The 22,526-nt window shown below is 39.9% G+C and overlaps 1 protein-coding gene and 1 long non-coding RNA gene across 11 annotated transcripts; both read left to right on the top strand.

The window, feature by feature from the left end:
- Window positions 1-5,924: 5,924 nt before the first annotated feature.
- Window positions 5,925-16,254, top strand: avpr1aa (arginine vasopressin receptor 1Aa). 10 transcript variants are annotated; one of them, XM_077517459.1, is made up of 8 exons: window positions 5,925-6,238; window positions 6,786-7,227; window positions 7,442-7,551; window positions 7,666-7,772; window positions 9,634-9,717; window positions 12,542-12,796; window positions 12,902-13,532; window positions 14,781-16,254. In XM_077517459.1, the coding sequence occupies exons 6-8, from the start codon at window positions 12,668-12,670 to the stop codon at window positions 15,062-15,064; spliced, it is 1,044 nt and encodes a 347-aa protein (XP_077373585.1). In that variant the 5' UTR covers window positions 5,925-6,238; window positions 6,786-7,227; window positions 7,442-7,551; window positions 7,666-7,772; window positions 9,634-9,717; window positions 12,542-12,667; the 3' UTR covers window positions 15,065-16,254. The 10 variants fall into 10 exon arrangements, with proteins under 10 accessions (XP_077373585.1, XP_077373582.1, XP_077373579.1 ...); XM_077517456.1 differs by having other exon boundaries at window positions 7,069-7,227; window positions 12,542-13,532; XM_077517453.1 differs by having other exon boundaries at window positions 12,656-13,532.
- A 2,721-nt stretch (window positions 16,255-18,975) lies between these two features.
- Window positions 18,976-20,682, top strand: LOC144016384 (uncharacterized). The gene is made up of 3 exons (XR_013282897.1): window positions 18,976-19,632; window positions 19,798-19,874; window positions 19,959-20,682. It is a non-coding gene; the product is annotated as an uncharacterized LOC144016384 (long non-coding RNA).
- Window positions 20,683-22,526: the final 1,844 nt, after the last annotated feature.

The following is a 22,526-nucleotide window of genomic DNA, read 5'->3' as shown; positions in this document are numbered from 1 at the left end:
GATTCATTGATTCATTCATTGATTCATTCATTGATTCATTCATTGATTGATTTGTGAATGGAAGAAGCAAAACAGGCAAGTGGTTGGTTAGTGGGATGGATGGATGGATGGATGGATAGATGACGGTCAGAGGTCTCAAACAATGGATGGATGGATGATGGACGGATGGATGGATGGATGGATGTATTGATTGATTGATTGATTGATTGATTGATATGTGAATGAAAATATTAAAAACAAAACAGGTAAGTGGTTGGTTAGTGGAAAGGATGGATGGATGGATGGATGGATGGATGGATGGCTGGATGGATGGATGGACGGATGGATGGATGGATGGATGTATTGATTGATTGATATGTGAATGAAAATATTAAAAACAAAACAGGTAAGTGGTTGGTTAGTGGAAAGGATGGATGGATGGATGGATGGATGGATGGATGGATGGATGGATGGATGGATGGACGGATGGATGGATGGATGGATAGATTGATTGATATGTGAATGAAAATATTAAAAACAAAACAGGTAAGTGGTTGGTTAGTGGAAAGGATGGACGGATGGACGGATGGACGGATGGACGGATGGATGGATGGATTGATTGATATGTGAATGAAAATATTAAAAACAAAACAGGTAAGTGGTTGGTTAGTGGAAAGGATGGACGGATGGACGGATGGACGGATGGACGGATGGATGGATGGATGGATGGATGGATGGATGGATAGATTGATTGATATGTGAATGAAAATATTAAAAACAAAACAGGTAAGTGGTTGGTTAGTGGAAAGGATGGACGGATGGACGGATGGACGGATGGACGGATGGATGGATAGATGACGGTCAGAAGTCTCAAACAATGGATGGATGGATGGATTGATTGATTGATTGATTGATATGTGAATGAAAATATTAAAAACAAAACAGGTAAGTGGTTGGTTAGTGGAAAGGATGGACGGATGGATGGATGGATGGATGGATGGATGGATGGATGGATGGATGGATTGATTGATATGTGAATGAAAATATTAAAAACAAAACAGGTAAGTGGTTGGTTAGTGGAAAGGATGGATGGATGGATGGATGGATGGATGGACGAAAATGAAATAATATAATTACATGTACCCCAAAAAATATATCGGTAGTAAATGTAGGTCAGCGAGAAGGTACTGCTTGTATGTACAAAGTCTCCAACAACTCCATTTCTTATTCTGCAGCTTTCGTCTTATCCAGCTCAACATTTACAAGGATTCGGGCCTGCCTCCAAATCGAAGTGAGAAGCATTTTCCAAGTAGTATTTTCAAATTGCAGCCGCCGGCGGGTCCTGATGACAGGCTGCAAACCTGTCTAGCCGTGCGGTAATAAGCGGCAAACACTATCAAGCCTCCGGCCTGCACATTGCACCTGGAAAATCACCTCTCATCTTCCACCCTCAGAAACTTGCAATCTTGTTTTTCTGGAACAATCAATTGTGCATGATCATGAAAATAAGGAGGCTGAATGACGTGGCAAAACTGCATGTGAGCCTCAGGGATGAAAACGCAGCAGAAGAACGCCCTAACACCTTTGACATCAAAAATGTAAGCTTTAGTTAAAAACTACTACAGTGTCCTTCACAAGAGGCGTCAAAATTAGTGTGTTTATTATGAGTTAATGTAAAGTTCCTTTAACGCCACTAATTGTTTTTAAACGTGATTAAGGACCGCCCCTTCCTCGGAAAGCCTGAAATTCGAGTCACAACGCAGCAGACACATGCACGTCAAAATTTAGCAGTAATAAATGTAATAATAATGCATATATTTGTGGAGACTGGGGTCAAGTGGTATTTTACAATTTAAAAATGTGCAGAATTTCACAAGTCACTTCATGTTAAAGATGAACTAGTTCTTAATATGAAAAGAAAAATGCACCGAGCTGTCACCGTCTTACAAACGCAATTATGCCATCTAGTGGCAGAAAGATGACCTCAACACAAATCAGTATCTCAGTCATTTTATTTTTATTTTTTTTTAACAGTACAGTGCATCTTTTTAATTTTAACTAAGTTTTCTGGATGATTAAATTACTGTATCAATGATAAAAAGAAAAGATGCAGCCATATTTCTATTAGTTTAAAAAAAAATTCCCCACTTTTACGCGAGTACGAAAAATTGTACATTTTATTGTGCATTTAGAGCAGATGTAAAATTTGTGATTAATTGTGTTAACTGTTGAAGTTAATTCCGATTAAAAATTTGAATCGCTTCACTGAAACACTCTCAATGTATTTTTGATGTTGAAATGCTAGCGAAAAACCAAAATAAGTAATGCAAGCTGTTACGTTTTCCTTTGGAGTTTCCATTCCTTCCTATAGGAAACAATTTTTTTTAATTATAATATTCAATACAGCATGTGTAAATTCCCGTACTGTTTTCATTGTTCTTGAGGAAAGCACATTCTCTTGCTTGCATCACATATGTTTTTGCTCACGCTCCCACTGGTTCTCGACGGGAATGAAGGACTCATTGTCCCTTTAGAGGGAGAAGCTTTGAAGCCAAATTCGGAATTAATCAAAAAAACAAAAAAAAAAGTGCTGTGGTGATGTGCTGCATGCGAGCGTCTCACAATCGCACTGTGATGAGAAACAGCACAAAGTGACATCGCTCATCCGTCAGGATGTTCTTAATATTGTTTCTTTTTCATCCTCACATATGCGAACCAATAACATCCTGCTAGCCCTTGGGGATCAAACCGTATTGCTGTGATCTTACACGTTCATCTGGCTAGACGACAAAATTGATCTGTATCAATAACTGGATTGATCTGATTTAGGCCACCAGGGCTGGCTTCTCGGTCTGGGCAGCCGCCAGAGATGGTTCTGATGCACTCCGGCATCTGCGTGATGTTTTTGAAGTGACGACGAAGTGGAATCTGGGAAGACTTTCTTCTGGGAGGGTTTTTGGTGTATCTGTGGGAATCCGTTCATCTAGGATAATCATCACTCGTGTGAGAAGGCCGGCGGGCTCGCCAACTCGTGCTCTCGTTCATCCCAAAGGTGTTCAATGCGGTCGAGTTCTTCCCCACCAAACTCACCCAAGGATTTGTTTGGGGAAATTCCCCACATTGTTCCCACAAAAAAAATGGCGGGAATAGATGAAGAATTAAAGAGGACAAAATACTGTAAGGTTCGGAGGGGTAGCCGAGTGGTTCCGGACTTCTGCATGTTCTCCGTGCTGGCGTGGGATTTTTACGGGTACTACAGCTACCTTACATTCTCAGTTAATTGACACAAAATTGTCTTTGCCATTTGTGTAATTGTGAGTGTGAATGGGTATTTGTCTACAGTAGACGTTGTGGGAAATTTATTTTCCAAACATGCCAACATGCTAACTTTTAACTGTATCCCAGTTCGATATAAAGTATGGGTGTCAGATGATTACAAATTTTCAATCGCAATTAATCACGACTTCAATAGTTAACTTGCGATTAATCGCAAATTTTACATCTGTTCTAAATGTACAATAAAATGTACCATAAGTTTTCATACTCTTGTTAACATAAATATGGGGAAGAAAAATGTTAACTAGAAATATGGCTGCATATTTTAGTCATTAATACATTAATTTCATAATAATTCATAAAATTGAGTTAAAATTAAAAAGATGTGCTATACTGTAAAAACAAAAACAAAAAACAAAAAAAACAAGTGTGATATTGATTTGTGCTGAGGTAATTATCTGCCACTAGATGGCATAAATTTATTTGTAAGATGGTGACAGCTCAGTGCATTTTTCATTTAAAAAAAAGAGCTATCTAATCTTTAACATGAAGTAACTAGCGAAATTCTGCATATTTAAACATTTTTAAAATATAACTTGACCACAGTCTCCACATTTTTTTCTGTTATTATATTAAAATATTAACCCACTCATTTTGACACCCATAAAATGAAAATAAAAATTCCACAAAGTGTTTTTAACAAGTATACCAAATTCGAAAGAAAAAATAAAATAAAATAAATCAAAGTAAATCATAGGCCTCAAAAAATCTTGATGCATGTAAACTGTTGTTTTTCCAAAAGTGCCTTGCCTGTAACTACCCAGATTTGTACCTCATCTTTCACCCAAAAAGTCAGTCAGGCAAAGCTGCGGCTCACCTGAAACTTTAATGAGATAAGTCACATTAAAAATGATGAGATGGATGTTGATTTCATCGGTCCTTTACTTTTGCCAAGTGCTAGGCTTAAATGTATGAAGTCCCTGCTGACGTCATGCATCATCCTTTTTTTTTTTTTTTTTTTTTTTTTTCGTCCGCGGTGAGTCACATTCATTAATGACGGTGCGAGTGCGTCCTCAAATAAGCGCAGACTTCAAGACGAGTGAGTCAGATTCGGATCCATTTCATCATTTGACTCGTATGTAACTCGAGAGACGCCAGCTGCGGCCTCTCGCCGATTCACTTGTGACTTTGTGATGAGTTGTTTTAATTCACCGGCTGTCATTCTCGTCGTGCTTTGCAATGAGCTGCGCTGATTGCAATGACGTTTCAACTTTTCAGACACCAAGTGTGTCGTTCTTTGTTCAGCTTAAGACTTAATAGGGTTCATTGGTTGCTTAACAGCTGTGTTCAAACACTTCTCACAAAAAGTTTGGGATCGAAGCTTTTATGTAAGATTCCGGGATGAATCCAGGAGGATGCAGTTTAATCTTTGATAGGTGAATTTAATTTGAGAGTATCTAAATTTTTGAGTGCAATGTCGAACTGTTCAATTTTACTGGGAAATGCTGATTTCAACAAATGAATTGAGATAATGGATTGAATTGAACTCGTAAATCAGGGTGCTACTTTTTCCTTTCCAGAACATTTTATGAGTTAAGATCTTCTCAAAACAAAACAAAATGTGGTGTAAACGAAATGAGGGAACTATCTTGGTGTTAACATTATCTTTGGTCACGCACAAGACGCTATGGTGTACTGCACATGCGCAGTTGTTGTCTGTTTGGTTTTCGAGTGTTCAGTAAAAAAGCTATCGCCCAGCACACAGTTGTCCCACGAGGTATTATTTCGTTCGATTAAAGAACACGACACACACAAAAAAACTCAAATAAAGCTGTGCTTATGATGAACTCCATGGATGAGGAAATGTCACTTTACCTTTTAAGAAAAATGTGATTAATAAGAAACTAATGACCCTACCTGACAATCAAACCTGATTGTTAAACAGACACAGTGATGCTGAACTCGGCACTAAACTTTATTGACGCACTCGAACGCCTCAAGACTCATTAAGAATAAAAAGGTTATCGGGTTTCTGTCGGAGTAGAATGGCCCTGTGAGTGATGTGAGATTGTTCCTAAGCAAGCGAAGCATTCTCCTCCAACGGTTGAGAATCACGTCCAATTTGTTGAACAATTGTTATGTTTGAAGGTGATATGTGATCAAATGCATTTTTCTCCGCTTCTTGGCCTTTTTATCTCTGATCAACAAATGCAGTCAAATGATCACGCGAATAAAAATTCACTGATTATACTATAGTTGAGCTTGTGCACGCAGTCTACAGCGATGCAAATTCTGGCCGTCGTTATCCCTTTATGGGGCTGGAAACCATTTTGGTCACTTTCGTGGTTGTTGAAAATTGGACCGTGAACGCCTCACTGTGAGGCAGTAAAACGGCGAGAAGGGAAAGTAATGATTAGAGTAATGCAATAAAATATCACTCTGACGAAATTGTATGAAGCTATTTTACATGTATATGAAGCTATCCATCTATTTATTTATTTATTTATTTATTTATTTATTTATTTATTTATTTATTTATTTATGCGATTGGCTGGCAACCATTTCAGGGTGTACCCCACCTACTGCCCATGCATGTGACATTAAGCATACATGGAATTCTCAGGTGAACGACTTTCACACAGTCATGTGTAGTTTTTGATTAGATTTGATTCAACATAAATGTCATAACAAGTACACAAGCACATATTACCAGAAGGCATAATCACAGATTTGGATAGTCTCAGTGCAGTAATGAAAAAGTAGATAAAATCAAAATAAGAAAAAAAAAATAGGGGACCAAAAAACGAAGAACTTTTTGGGACAATATTTGTATTTGCGTGTCATTTTTGTAAACGTTTGCTGTTAATTTAGTCAGGCACTTTGGTGGGCAGCCCGAGGTCCTAACACAGACGATTGACCTGAATTTGTAAAGTTCTGTGTCCTGAACAGCAAACAGGTACGACTACATACAAACAATGAAGATGTAAGTACTTATAAAGCTACTATTTTGAGTTTTTGTTGCTTTATTGAGCAATTTAAGCTGTTTGGGGGGCAATAACACTGTTTGCTTTATGCTAACGTTGCACTAGCTGTGTGTTCCTAATGCTAATGCTACACTTGTTGGGCGGTGCCATTTCTTTTGTTGCCATGTAAACTACAGTACAGTATTTGATTGCCTGTTTTGCTTACATTTATTATATTTTGCCTAGTGTTTAAATACTGAGCTAAATTAATGTGAATACTGTGGATGATTGTTTAGATATTATAAATCAATTTTCTCAGCTCTATTTTTTTTTTTTACTTCTTTTTTTAATCACTTGCTCTTTCATTTAGATGCTGTTGCATAAACAGCATATAAGTTAATTTTAAAGTGGAGAGGGTAAAAATAGAAAAAACAAAACCCTTTATATTGCTTTTTTTTTTTTCATTCTGTGTATGACAATATGGGAAAAACACATCTTCCATAGCTATTAGACTGTGAAAAGAAGGCAGCCCTAATAGAAATGATTCCGACTCTTCTCTGGCTGCAGGAGACACAACAAGCATTCCCGTGATTCCCGGCCAAGTTGAGGATATCGCGCAAAGTCTTCATGTCGCGTGGCCGATAAGAGCAATAAAGCCCACATTTGAAATTTGATCTCCAAGAATCTCCTGAGAATGATGGGAAGAGGGACACGCAGACAGGATAACTGTCGGCGGGATAACTGTTGCCAAAAGGCTTCGAAAATACTTCCTTGCTGTGCTCCTGATGTGCGGCTGACACAGTGGAGATCATTGAGGAAACGTCACTGACCCATTTCATCTCTCCAACAGGAAATCTTAAGGAAGTGCAGGCCAAAGGAAGAGTGGGGGCCCTCCCCGAGGTTTCCGGTTTGTACTGTTTGCAGAGGGAGCCGTCGGAAATGAAGGCGGATGCAATAAAGATCTGCTATCAACACGTGGATCAGATAAATTGACCTACTAACAGCTAAGGTGATTAAACTTTACTCGAGGATTTCTAATTTCATGGTTGCTGGCCCAATGACCGCCATTAAAATTTTGTGCAATAGTGGTGTAAATCCAAGGATCTATCAGATCGATTGATATTTCATGAAAGATGGCTAGTAACGAGTGGTTGTTGGTATCCATTTTTGGCACTGCCTTACGTTAGCCTTGGTCAGTTTTTGGTCTTTTTTTTTTTAAGCAGATTGTTGACAAATTATGGCTTTGGTGTGTGGCTGTGAGTTGTTCCACTAATCCCGGGCAAGCTGCGTGGATGCATCAGTTCCCGAAGAACCCAGACAGTCGACACCTGTGGTAGGTAAATTATATATTACTTAAATATTAATGAGAGAATATCTAGTTTCATTACTTCAAAGTAGATGAGCAACAAATGAACTTTGTGTTAAAAATTATATATTTTTTTAATAGGGACTTGTTATCCTCTGAAGATGAAGTTATTTTGAGAAGAGAAGTCGAACTCCTCACTATCGCTTGCGTGGAGACAAACCCAAAGCGACTTGAAGCCATTGTGCAAGGTATGTCCCCACAAACGTGCATGTACATGTATGAACCCGTCCGATATAATATGTTTATTTGAAAGATTTGCCTTTTCTCTATTCATTTCTGCACTTACCTTTAAAGTTGACAAAAGTGAACTTATCCAAATCCATTCATTCCCGTCATTATTAGCTTGAACGCAATGTTTCCCAAACTATATTTAGCCATTTTGCAATGGAAAAATCTCACAGCACAAATATGAATATTGAAATAACGATCTTGTTGCAGATTGCTGACAAATGATAAGAACGAAATCGTGGCACGTTTAGTTTATCAAAGGGCTGATATACTTAGCCATGACTTATTCTGTTTTTTGAGTGGCAAGACACTAATTAATTGTACTTACTGCCATCTAATGGAAGAGCATTTAATTGCGATGCTTCTCTATATCACTAATCAAGGATAGATGAACGAAACTGACTGTTGATTTAATAACTTTTTGGATAAATTATGTGAAATTTGAGGCTTCCTCGTGACAGATTGCCACAATAAAATAATTCACTCAGCTTTATTAGAAACAGTGTAAGTCAATGATGCAGTACTGGGTTGACGAAAGTCATAATAATTAAACGAAAACCAGTTGTAATTTCGGGTGTAAAAGGTGTAATTTTGTCATTTTATGAGAACATAGTCTTGATATTGTTAGAATGAAAGTGAGATTTTTTATTTGCAAGAATTAATTTGATCAGAAAAAAATGCATTTTACAAGAGTAAGCTTATAGTACGAGAAGTCAATTAAATGTTATTTGCTAGAATTAAATTGTAAGTTCACATGAGAATGAAGATCTAATTTTACAAGCAAATGTAGAGTGGAAGTTTCATTAGAATATAGAGTTGTTGTTGTTTTTTTCCCCGTTCCCTGACACTTGCATTTTAAATAATCTTTCTCCATTGAAATGAAGAGGAAATCCATGAATCAGTTCCAGACTCTCTTCTCCAAATTTTCTCTTTACATTTTTCTTGCAGATAAAAAAAAGAAAAAAAAAATCTCTGTTTGTATACTGTACGCTTCCAGGGGGGAAATTAAGGCTCCCTCAAACACAGCAATTACACACTGACACACATGTTCAGTCTGTTGTACTGATGAATGACGTGTTTGGTAAAAGATAATATGAAACAACCAGACCTTTAAATGTGTTTGCGTTTATGGCCACATTTGCTTGCTCACTGTCATGTCGCCATTATTCAAATGCAATGTGGCCTCGTTAAGGGAGTCCTTCTTCCCTATGGTGCTTTCCAAATGGAAGCTTTACATTTATTGTGATGTTATGGGACCCCCTTAAAAGCATATTTAGGGGGAGCCATCCCTGACAAATGTAACTTTTTATTCAGAGTTCTCATGGGTGCTTGTTTTGCTGTATATATTTTTTATTTATAGTGTTGTGTTTTCATATAATTGAGTTCAAATAACATATCATAAAATTATTGATCTTCTAACAGTTTTTCACAACAAATACAGTTGCTATCTTCATATCTATTTATTTACTGTACGTTTTAATTTCCATGATGCTGTTTGACCTCTGATTTGTTCAGATTTTGAAACAAAACTGTCGCCTAAATTTAAGTGGTTAACCACTTGCAATAAAACCTCTACAGCACTTTGGTAAAAATCCACAAAAGATCTAAGTTTTTTTTGGGCCCAGTGCAGTCCCGTGTGAGGTGTGGTTTAAATCTGCGCTGGGGTGTGTTAGATTCGGTTTTGGTATTTTCACTGACGCACACAGAATGCCACATTTCAAAACAGGTGCCTTGCACTGCTGTGGGCATGAACACCGTGGACATGTTTCACTGCCAATCAAAATGGCTCCTGTCATCACCTTTTAAATTTAATCGGCAAAGGAGAGGTGCAGTCCTCCACATGGCGGAAGAAGAAATGAATTTACTGGCATCCGTGAAGGAGATCAAAGTGCAAAAAATGCATTTGTAAGTTACTGCAAGCAAGTCTCATCTTTTTTAAACTGTTGAGATTTATCACTTCTTACACCAATTACTGCTTTCCTAATAGTTTTGGCATCATTTCGTGCCATGTTAGGGCATTGGAGAATGTGAATTTGTGAGTAGTGAACTGCAACTAGCCAAGAGTCCACTGTACCAACTTTAAAGTTGGACGTGTCACGTGCTAAAAATAACGAAATGATTGGAAATGGAAATTTCGTGTTTTGCCAAGTCTTTCGCACGACAAGCCGGAAAACTCGAAAGGGAAGCTCATCTACCATTTTTTGCCGCTCGCATTCCAAAGACAACTGTGCTCAGTCCGCGCGTTCGTCAACTCTAAATAAGAAACACAAGTGACATAAATCAGTCGTCTGTGAGAGATAAGGCCAAGCGTGCAGTTTTTGTAAATCTTCCCTTGCTGCACAAACAACATTCCGCGTTGTCAGTCGTAAGCCGTAAGACTCGCGTGACACGCGAGTTAGCGCGCGCCGCTTAATAACCACTCGCTTGTTGTGATTTTCTCTCGTCTCCTTGCAACGTGTTGAACGCTCTCAAGTCCTTTCAACACGAGAGTGGAGGGAAAAAGTGATGATGGGACGCGTGTGCTTTGCCAAGCGGGGAGGGATTACGGCATGCACGCTGTAAAAAGTGTTCATTCTTGTTTTGGTGAGAGTCAACCACAAGAAATGTTACTCACAGTAGCGAGGGTGACATAAATATAAAATATGTCATGAACAGCAGATTACAGCATGTTTTGATGAGATTGAATTGAGATGTTGCTTAAATTTACATCCAATTACACACGATACTTGGCTTGCAGTGTTCTTGTTCTTGGATTGAAAAAGTCTACACACCCATGCTGAGAGGCCAAATGTGATATTAAAAAAATCAGAACAAGGTAATCTATTTTGAAACTTGAACCTTCCCCGCCTGTTTTGGAGATTTTGCAATGGTCTGATGAAACCAAACTTTTTAGCCATAATTCTAAAGGTATGTTTTGGCGCAAACTCCAAAAGTGAAGCATGGTGGTGGCAGCGTTTGTTATGTGCTGAGGTTGGATCCCAAAGCGCAGACACAAATAAGATTTTAACTCTTTATTCACATCGAGAGACGTGGAATAAACTTGACTAGACGAGAAACAATGAGAGTTGCACAGAGGAACAGAGGTAATAATCTGACAAAAAACACACATTTCTCATACAGGCTTATGTAGACAGTGAATTGATCTGATTGGTTGTGGCTAGACATGCGGGTAACAGGACTGACATGGAATTATCTGATTGGCTGTTGACTAGTTAAAGAGATTAAAGATTCTTGACATCACATAGCGTATTACCAGTTGAAACAAGATGCGGTTACATCAGTTCAAAACAGTCATGACCCAAACATAACCCTTGCATGACCCTAGTCATGACAGCGTTAGCTTTGGGTCTTGTGTTTCTTCATCTAAGATGACATGGAAGGAATTATGAACTGTTCAATGCCTTCAAACTTCTGCTAGGAAGAAGAAAAAAACAAAACAGAAAAGGCCTACAGGAACAATTGAAAATTGTTTGTATGCTGCCTCCCATTTAACATGATTGTCAAGCATGTGTGGCTGGTTAATTCTGAACACAGTCACACACCCAATGACAAGAGGTTGTGCACAATAATGCAATCAAGTTTGGTTGTGAGTTTTAAAATCCATCCATCCATTTTCTTGACCGCTTATTCCTCACGGGGGTCGCTGGAGCCTATCACAGCTGGCTTTGGGCAGTAGGTGGGGTACACCCTGGACTGGTTGCCAGCCAATTGCAGGGCACACAGAGATGAACAACCATCCACACTCACAAGCACACCTAGGGACAATTCGGAGCGCCCAATTAACCTGCCATGCATGTCTTTGGAATGTGGGAGGAGACCGGAGTACCCGGAGAAGACCCATGCAGGCACGGGAAGAACATGCAAACTCCACCCAGGAAGGCCGGAGCCTGGACTCGAACCCGAGTCCTCAGAACTGGGAGGCGGACGTGCTAACCACCGTGCTGCCAATTTTAAAATCCCCTCTACAAAACTTTAAATTAAATTGAGCAGGTTCTATAGGTCAAAGTTGGAAGAAAAGATTAAAAATTATTTTTCCTGGTGTCATTTTTATTTTTTTTTGGTGTCACAAAATCAAAATTTGTACGGGGGTGTGTAGACTTTTTAAACATGTAATTTTCATTGTTTTGTCAATGTTTACAGCTGTAATGCCAATGCAACCCTCTGTTCATATTAGCATTAAAACACAAATTCATATCACTTTTTCTTTTGTACTGTATAGCTAGCTAGAGTTGTTCTTGATTACCTCTAATTTTAGTGTTAGTATTCACATAGAATTCAACGTGATTTCATTGTAAATGATTCAGTCAGCAATGTTATTAATTCAAATGTGTTTTTCAGTCTGAAAAGCTTGTGACAAATATGATAGGCTAGAATAACTAATTAAAGAGTTTAGGCTATTATAGGAGGGTTTCTTAGACTTGTTTTTCTTGAAAACAACAAAAAGTAAAATATTCCCAAAAAATGTTGGTGGCTAAATTGTTCTGCAGTTCTTGAAAAATGAAGAAACTGACATCATCATCGTGTCTCAGTAGGCCCGACAGAACATCATGGGGGCGTGCATCCGATTTTTTTTCTTCTTTTTTTTACAGCGTGTCAACCTTTTACGCGCTCTCTGTGTGAAATATGAATCGGGTTGAGAGGCTCCACAGCAGCAGAAGCAAAGTAGCGTCTCAGCGGGCTCCTCTCTCTCTCTCTCTCTCTCTCTCTCTCTCCTCGCCGCGCTCCACAGCACCTTATACGGCTTGGCGGGCGGGGGGCACAAAGGCAGTCAGGGCGACCCTCGCGCACTTTCGCTATGCCCCGCTGCTGAGTATACGCAATCACCCTCCTCGACCCCCCGCAGTCCCACTTGACGATGGTGAGCACCGACGGCAACGACAGCGTCCTCCGGAACGGCTCGGACCCGTTCGCGCGCGACGAGGAGGTGGCCCGGATGGAGATCCTGGTGCTGAGCGTCACCTTCGTGGTGGCCGTGGTGGGCAACGTGAGCGTCCTGCTGGCCATGCACAACACCAAGAGGAAGATGTCGCGCATGCACCTCTTCATCCGCCACCTGAGCTTGGCCGACCTGGTGGTGGCTTTCTTCCAGGTGCTGCCCCAGCTGTGCTGGGACATCACGTTCCGCTTCTACGGGCCGGACTTCCTGTGCCGGATCGTCAAGCACCTGCAGGTGACCGGCATGTTCGTGTCCACCTACATGATGGTGATGATGACCGTGGACCGCTACATCGCCATCTGCCACCCGCTCAAGACGCTGCAGCAGCCCACGCGGCGCTCGTGCGTGATGATCGCGTCGACGTGGACGTGCAGCCTGGTGCTGAGCGCGCCGCAGGTGTTCATCTTCTCCCTGAGCGAGATCCAGAACGGCACCGGCGTCATGGACTGCTGGGCGCACTTCATCGAGCCGTGGGGCGCGCGCGCCTACATCACCTGGATCACCGTCAGCATCTTCCTGGTGCCCGTGGTCATCCTGGTGGTGTGCTACGGCTTCATCTGCCACAGCATCTGGAGGAACATCAAGTACAAGAAGAGGAAGAGCGCCGGCAACAAGGACGGGCTCATCGGCAAGAATTCGGTGAGCAGCATCACCACCATCTCCAGGGCCAAGCTGAGGACCGTCAAGATGACCTTCGTCATCGTTTTAGCCTACGTCGTGTGCTGGGCGCCCTTTTTCACCGTGCAGATGTGGTCCGTGTGGGATGAAAAGCTCCAGTTCACCGGTAAGCGTGTCACTTTTATTCGTTACTTTTGCGTGCGTGCGTGCGTGCGCACTTTTGGTTTACGCACCGATTTTACGCGCGTACTTTTGGTTACGCATGAATTGCGTGTGCAGCCAAACCACCGCCAAAGCGTTATTTGTCACACAGTTAAACAATAATTTACATTTTGAATTTAATGTGTTTTGACGTGAATGTAAAACAAGCGAGGTGTGTTCATATTAGATGAGTTTTGAAAGCAAAGTTCAAGTCTTATATTTAAAGTATGGCTTTTCACTCAAGTCAACACTGGTTGAAATTACATCGGCCTACATATTTAGTATATGTAACGATAGCCAATCATCATTATACAATATTTTCACGATATGAAGGTCATGACACAAAAATTATCACAATATATATATTAAAAAAAGTGACAATATTGTACTTTTGTACATTACAGCATGCAAACAACCTACAATCTCCAATAACACTTAAAAATGAGGCACTTACTTGCTAATGCATGCACACATTGAGTTCCTCCACATATCAACTCTGTTCACGCATATATTAGCATATATTCCCCTTCATCTGACGATTAGCGTGTATTTTAAACATAAAGGGCCAAAACATCTCTAATGAAAATTAAACTGCACGAAATAAAATAAAAAAAATAGCCACCAGAGGGTGCTAGAACTGCACAAATATAAATCAAACTGACTTTTTTTTTTTTTTTAACAGCTGTGCTGCTTTTAATATCATGACATGGCGATGACGATGTTGTGGCAGTTTTAATATCGCGATATCACGATATCTCAAATATTTAGTAGGGATTAGGGATATTGTTTTAAAATATATATATAGTACAGACATGTTTACATTGTACGACTATATATCAGTGATGTGAATGTCCCATAATTAGATGCTAAAAATATTTACTAAAGACTTGATTTCTTATTGTCTCATAGTGGATCCACTTAGCGGAAAATACTGTAGCAACCCTTTGGGTGGGTCGCAGGTTGAGTACTTTCCGATGGTCTGGACGGGCCATGAAGGCATCACAGACTTGTTGAAGCTACATGTTATTGACCTGTTATGTTCTCGCGTAGTTAGTTTTCATTAAGAGTTGTTAGCTCCACACTTGGTGTGATTATTTTAACGTTATTATTTAAGTGTTAAATGTTTTATAAACGCAGGTTGCGCGCCATAACTGAATAGCTGTTATTGCTCTACGAGCCAATTAAGTGCATCAACTTCATTTCCCGCTTGCAGATTCTGAGAACACGGCGGTGACGCTGACGGCTCTGCTGGCCAGCCTGAACAGCTGCTGCAACCCGTGGATCTACATGATCTTCAGCGGCCACCTCCTGCAGGACTTCGCGCACTGCCTGCCCTGCTGCCGGCGAATGAACGCCGACTTCCGCAAGGAGGACTCGGACAGCAGCCTGCGCAGGACCACGCTGCTCACCAAAGCCACCAATCGGAGCCCCACCGGCAGCTCCGGCAACTGCAAGGAGCTGGACCACTACCCCAAATCGGCCGCTCGGGCCGAATGAACTTTGCTGCCTGGCAACTGTTTGCTGGCCTGTGGAATGGAAAATGGAAGGTAGACAAACATTCGAAGCACATTCGATCAGCGTGAGTGGAAATAAGGACACTGTTAAAAAAACGATGTTCCGGCTGGATTGTGTGTGCTTATGTTTGTCTTAAAGGCTCACGGGGATTTTGGAGGCAATCGGGCGGGGGGGGGACATTACAAAAGGCAGACTAATAACTGATATATATTGGTGACATACTCTCCACGGGGTCGTCACCTTTGACATTATTCTGTTAAATCTAGCTGTCTCACATGAAAGTTCGAGAGTATGCTGGAAAGCAGCGGCATTTTCTCGGCATCGTGTGAACGCAGTGGGATGTACAGTATGCATCGACGCGATTATGTTGTCGCGCATCATAAGAAACAACTTTTCTTATTCTTGTGTGAATGCTGAGAGATGTCATCTCCCACGATTCGGGGTACTGGGACTGAGCCCTGCCACAATAGTGACAATTGCATATAACTGACAACCCCGCCCCAGTAATTATATATAAATGCTTCAAGATAATGGAGTCAGTATTTCAATTAGAAGCTCACCAATAGTATTAGTTAACACGACTGAGTACAAACTGATGTGACATCACACATGGGCAAACAAAAATGTTAAATGAGCCTTTTGGAATGTACACACAATAATGAATGTTGGAGAATAAATGCAGATTGTCCGCAAAGTAAACTACAAAGGCTAGTATGTGTATTAGAAAAGAAGTAAAAACACGCTTTCAGTTTCACTTTTTTTTTGCTAAAACAGAACGACTCAAACGAAAAAACAAACAAAACAAAAAAACAGTAAAAAAAAAAAAAAAAAAGTATCATCAAGATTCCACCAGGTGGCGCCAAACTAATACTTCAATCGCTTCTGCCTAAGCCAGTTCTTTATTTATTTGCATGTTATTTTTTGTTAGCCCCCCCTGGAAGAATAAATATTTTGGCCCCACCCCCAGCTCTCTGCCACAACTATTAATAGTATCATTTGTCTATAAAATTGTTTTAAGAACTCCTCTGCAGAGAAGCTAATACTCCTTGCACACTCTCTGACAATGAGGACACTACTGCCACCTACTGTAGTGGATGTGCAACTTTATTCTAGTCCACTTTATTCTAGTACGGCAAAAAAAAAAAAAAAAAGTTCTTTGAGGTCACACTATTTGAAAAAGACTTTTTTTTTTTTTTTTTTTTTTTTTTTTTTGTGACCTGAAGTTGTGCAACGAGCTATTAGTACATTAGCTTGTCATCTGCAATTTTTTTTGTGTGAGATGAAAAAAGCATTTACCGAAGTAATGCCAATTGAAACGGGAAAGAATGAATGATATACAAATTTGTTCCGAACATGTGGAGCTATTACTTTACTTGGCCCAAACACGTCGTTTGTTTGGCACCATTATGGGAACCGTTTCGGTTCTAAAATATTGTTGTTGTTTTTATCCCTTGTAACCCTATAAAACCTGAACCATGAAATATATTAGAGAAAGTTCTCAAATGTCTTTGTAATAATCTTTGTAAATATAGTATTTGTTGGTCCTTTTGAACAAAAAAATTATTTTTTTGGAAAATCAACTTCCAAGTATGACTTTTAATTTGTGTCATATTTGATAAATCCGGTCACAAAGCTTTAAATTCGTACATTTATAACTGTGAAAAATATAACAATAAACAAACATATTAGTATTTTTATCAATCAGAAAGATCATTTCCCACTATCTTGCAAGGTTACTGGAAAAGCCATCAACTGGGTGATACTGCCCTCTAATGGATTATCAGTGCAATGCATGTGTCAGATCATATACATTAGGGTTTTATGAGGGAAATAGAGGGCTCAAAACGTCTTGTATTTAATGTTATAGGTTTGGCGTTATAGGGTTCAAAAGCTAAAAAGGTGAGATGGTATCAAGGCAGTGGCAATGATGTCATAGCGTTGCCGTAAAGTTCTTTATTGCTCACAGACTTCTTTATTTGGCGTTGTAGCTCTGTGATTGATTGCCTCTCAGCATTCACACGCGACTTCGAAGGGAATTGCAATTCTGTTTTTTTGTATCGAAAGCTGAATTCCAAGGCTCTTTAGGTGGTAATTCTATCTCATAGCAGTGCAGGGCAACCCCCCCTCTTTTCCTGTCAAACGTGTTTACAAAGAAAAAACCTCTATGGCAGCCCCGTGGCGTTGAAAAGAACTTTTGGCCTGTACAGCGAAGAAGCCACGTCATCCTTCTTAATGATCAGCCGTCGTCTTTGTACTTCCTTACATTTTTTCTCTGTTGATCATATGAAGACGGATGTCCGCTTTTGATTTACACCTCGCCCGCATTTTTTTTTTTTTTTTTCGTTCACCGAAGGTCCTGTTTCATGTCGCGTACTCGTTTGCGCGACTCCCGCAAGGACGCTTATCATCTGTCTTCAGGCGTCGCGAAGCCCTTTGAAAATGCCAAACGTTTGTCAAGATGATTTGATGCGCCGAGACGGGGCCGCCGTTCGGAGGAGCCGGCACACCTCCCTGACCTGACCCCCGCGCATCCCTCCCGTGGCCTCCCTCCTCGGTAGAGGCTCCCTCACATTCCTCGCGCACCACGTCAGCTTTATTCTCTTCTGGCATCCTGCGCTGATTGCCGTGGCTGGGTGGTGGCTTTGTTTACGCTTCAGAGGTATACCATTTCCTGCGCATGAATGTGGCGTGCAACACTGCAAATGTGCTTAGCGTTGGGATGCTTTTCAACATGTACAGTACTGTGCAAAAGTCTCAAGACCACAATTAGATTTGGTCGTTTTTCAGTGTTATAATGAGCATGTTAAGCAGAATCGTAACCAGTGGAGAACAGACCTCCACCATGGCACAAATGTTAATAAAAGTGGCAAAACTCAATCAAAACGTTGATTACAATTTGTTCTGTGATCAAACTAATGGGAATGACATTTAAAAAAATGGAATTCAAATCCTACCGAGAGAAGACAATGGTGAGAAACGTTACTTAAAGTGGAAGTTAACCTGAAACATTTATTGACAATAATATGATACGTGACCTCATTAGTCTAAACATGACAGTCTGATTAATAATACATTTGTGGAATAGGAGCTATGAAACAAAATCCAGCCATTTTTATCCATCTCAAGGCGGCCATTTTGCCACTTGCTGTCGCCTGAAGATGACATCAATGCTGCTCAGGCAACGACCAATCACAGCTCACCTGTTTTCTGAAGTTGTGCTGTGATTGGTTGTTACCTGAGACGTGAGCAACATGGATGTCATCTTCAGTCGACAGCAAGTGGCAAAATGGCCGCCCCCTGAGATGGATTAAAAACGGCTGGGCGGCCATTTTGCCACTTGCTGTCGCCTGAAGATGACATCAATGCTGCTCAGGCAACGACCAATCACAGCTCACCTGTTTTCTGAAGCTCCGCTGTGACTGGTTGTTACCTGAGACCTGAGCAACTGTGATGTCATCTTTAGTCGTCAGCAAGTGGCAAAATGGCCGCCCCCTAAGATGGATAAAAATTGCTGCTTAACTCATATTCCACTCACAGAATACCAACCAGAATACCATATTTAGACTAGTGGGGCTGCCTTGAACATATTGTAAAAAAAAAATTAAAAAAACAACAACAAATATTTTGGGTTGAATTGCAGCAACATGCAGTACATGCTCAGTCTTTTGTGTGACGGTTCCATTGTTGCCATCGTGACTCTAATAAAGCCTGCTGTTGGTGACATAAGACTTATGCACGGTACTGCCCACCCATTGTATGGTTACCACTTATTATTAAGCTGTAAATATGAGTAATATATGTAAATATATGCCTGTGTAATGCACATGTGAATATCTTGCAAATATATGTGTCGAACTCACACTCGCCTTCTTGTTGCGTTCCAAGTCGCAGACGGCAATCATGGCGCAATTTCTCGGCGCCTCTTGAGCAAGTCCCGAATGTTAACTCTGGCAAAATGAACTGAGGTATGTTATTATGACACACTTTGACCTTTGAGTGCACATTGCTGTGGAAGGCGCTGGAGACCAAGAGGCTGGACTGACTCACACTGCATCTAACAAGCGAAGTCTTATGATAAAACTGCTGTCTGTCTTTAATAACAATGCTACGATATTTTTTCCTCAATACGTTGACATTATTGTATATTAATTATTATTATTATATTGTTAGATGGCACTCAGTTAACTTTGCGCAGTCTAACACGCGTAGTAATTTGGTAGCTGTGGTGAGCAGGCTCGTCCAATATGTGGCGGTATTGGGTTTTACACTTGTTGCCTAGCAACTCCCAACAGTTTCATCAAAGCGTTCATCGGGAAGCTTTACACGTCTTGATGACCCCGTGGACAAGTCCTGCTTAGCCGTTGGTGTTGATTTACAGTCTCGATGACAAGCTAAGGCGGGATACACGCATGCCGACAATCCGGCCAAATTGGAGCATATTTTCCCTCCCGAGTTAGCCGAGACCCGAGTAGCAAGTAGCTTTAAAAGACTGAGTTCAGGGGGCTGATTGTGATTGTCTGTGCATATATGTTTACCACGCTACAAGACCAGTAAGCATGCAGATGTTGATTTTTGGCACGTTTTAAAAATCACTTGAGAACTCAACCAACAATTCTGTTCTATGTAGCCACACTATAAACATTCTAATTAATATTGAGTTTGTGAAACATGAGTTAAGCAGCAAAAAAACAAACAAACCCTTATTTCCATCTCAGGGGGGCGGCCATTTTGCTCAGCCGTTTTATGAGGCTTAGCCATGTTTGGTTGTTACCTGATGCTGCATTCGAGGAAGGTAGGACCCTGACTTCACCGACGGATGTAAATGTGACGTCACTCCACAATGGCGTTGTAGAGATAACTAGAAACATTTCTGCAGAAATTTTGATGTGACTGCTGACTCTTGCAAGATGGAAAGCCGCATGCACTGAACAGTGTGCCAAATCCTGCTGAAATCAAGTCACTTCCTGTTGAAATGAGGGAACTTCCTTTTGAAATCAGGTCAGTTCCGGGTCACTTCCTGTTGAAATCAGGTCACTTCCTGTTGATTTTAGGTTACTTCCGGGTCACTTCCTGTTGAAAACAGGTCACTTCCTGTTGAAATCAGGTCACTTCTGGGTCACTTCCCGTTGAAATCAAGTCACTTCCTGTTGAAATCAGGTCAATTCCGGGTCACTTTCCGTTGAAATCAGGTCACTTCCTGGTGAAATCAGGTCACTTTCTGTTGAAACGAAGTCATTTCCTGTTGCAATCAGGTGACTTCCGGGTCACCTCCTATCGAAATCAAGTCATTTCCTGTTGAAATCAGGTCACTTCCGGGTCACTTCCTGTTGAAATCAAGTCACTTCCTGTTGAAATCAGTTCAATCCCTAGGTGCTTGATTTGTGGATCTTTTGCCCCCTTCTCCATTTATTCCTATGGGACTTTTTGGCGAGGGTTTAGGGGAATTGTGTCACCATGGTAACTCGGAATTCAGAAAAAAAAAATAATGCTGTGTTTCGACTCGGGGCAATGCAACATATAAATAAAGTTTTTGCGTTGACTTTCCCTGTAAAACATCCAAAAATTGGTATGTGTTTCAGCTAACTTTTGGGAAATCTCACTATGCCACACAGTCTTGTTTACACTGTTTGCTTTTTCCAACACAAGGTAAATACATAGCCTACTATGAATACATAAATATTTATTATCACGCAGCGGTCAAATAATTGTTTTTAGCTGCCATTTCCTTGCAGCTGATTTTGGCGCTGCAAAAACAAAACCGCAAAAGGTAGGACAACGTGAAAGCGTATATTTTTCTTTCATTTGAAGGATAATGCCTATTTTCTTTGCCTAATAGAAATGTGACTTTGAAGTAACAATTCAGTCTGCTTGTGTTGAATATTTTCCTGCTGGCGGTTGGCTCCGCTGGACCTTCATTAGGTACACTTGGACCAAGTAATGAGATCCAATAGAAGGGCTTCATCCGATGTTTATTATTAGAGCCAGAGCACGAAATGAAAGCCCTCAAGCTGTGTCTTACAATGAACGAATCCTCCTCTTTTTTTTCTTTTTTTTTTCTGGCTCAAAAACTCACTCAAGTTTTTCAATGTTTGTATTGGAGTGAATTCTTTGAGGTGAACTCATTCTCGCAATTCCGGATATTGTCAGGATCACAATTGAGATTAATGAAGAAACTTCAGGACATGGATTTCTTTTGATTACTCAGGTTTTATTTTGGTAACAAGCTTGTGTTTGTACTAAGGTTATTTTAGTTAACTAAAACTAATGAAAAAAATAAAACTAAAATTCAAAAAACAAAATAAAAACGAAAATGCTTTTTAAAACTGACAACTAACAAACTACATTTTGTGTTCACAAAACTAACTAAAACTAACTATAATTATCACAAAAATGTTCTTCTTTTTCACCTTTGGTAATTAATTTAATGCATGAGCCTTTGAGGATGATTTTAAATGTGATTTTATGTCGATGTATTTTGATATTAACCGGAATAAGGAAAGATTGAAAGTGTGTCACACGGAAGTGACGTCATCTAGCACCAGCCAATAGAAAAGCACCTTTAGATGATGTCGCTCGCCTGGTGGCTTTTGAATATTACGCACAAGTAATACACATTAAAAAAAAAAAAACTAAAACTAATACTGAAAATAAAACTAAGCATTTATTAAATAACTGAAACTAATAAAAGCTAACAAAACCACCCTGAAAACTAATTAAAACTAACTAACTAAAAAAAAAAACTAACAAAAATAAAAAATTCCAAAACTATAATAACCCTGGTCTGTATTCGGTCTAAAAAATAAAATAAAATACATTTTAGGCAAAGCAGGACTTGTCCACGGGGTCTAATCATCAAAATACAAGTACATTTTACTCAAAGTATTTTTAATGTGTACGAGAGAATTGCCTATCTATTAAAGAGGTTTCACTCAGAAATTCTCAGTAAATTATACAAGGAGAGATTTTTATTTTTATTTTTTACTGCATTTGAGTGGTTTATTTAAAACAAACAAACAAACAAAAAAAAGTTACACATTGAGGAACAAACCCATGACCTTAAGCTTGGGAGACTGCCACTCTACCACCTGAGCGATGCCGCTCCTACTATTTGCTTATATCCAAAATGGAGACCAAAAACATAATTTTTTGGTCTCTTGGAGATGATTCCAGCTGACACGTAAGATCACACAGCAGGAGCTGCAAGGCTCAACGTGAAGTTGTGGCAAATTTGTGCCTTAACCCTTGAGTCACTTTTCTTTTTTTTTTTCCTTTTTTTTTCTAACTATCTTCCAAGTGTAAATTTTACTCTGTTTAGAGTGGGACCAAATCAACTCTGTTTAGAGTAAAATTGACTCTATAGTATTCACTGTGTACTTGTTTTAATATACCTTTTATGCCATATTTTTGATATTTTTTTTCATGTAAAGTTGGGAATCACTGAGGC

This window comes from Festucalex cinctus, chromosome 3 (assembly GCF_051991245.1).
Source record: "Festucalex cinctus isolate MCC-2025b chromosome 3, RoL_Fcin_1.0, whole genome shotgun sequence".
Lineage (NCBI taxonomy): Eukaryota > Metazoa > Chordata > Actinopteri > Syngnathiformes > Syngnathidae > Festucalex > Festucalex cinctus.
This window is presented reverse-complemented; position numbering and strand designations above follow the sequence as displayed.

Excerpts from the sequence above, each read along its gene's own strand:
- avpr1aa (XM_077517456.1), top strand. The coding sequence starts at position 12,668 with ATGGTGAGCACCGACGGCAACGACAGCGTCCTCCGGAACGGCTCGGAC. Across the intron at positions 13,533-14,780 it reads TGAAAAGCTCCAGTTCACCG|ATTCTGAGAACACGGCGGTG; the intron begins GTAAGCGTGTCA and ends TCCCGCTTGCAG.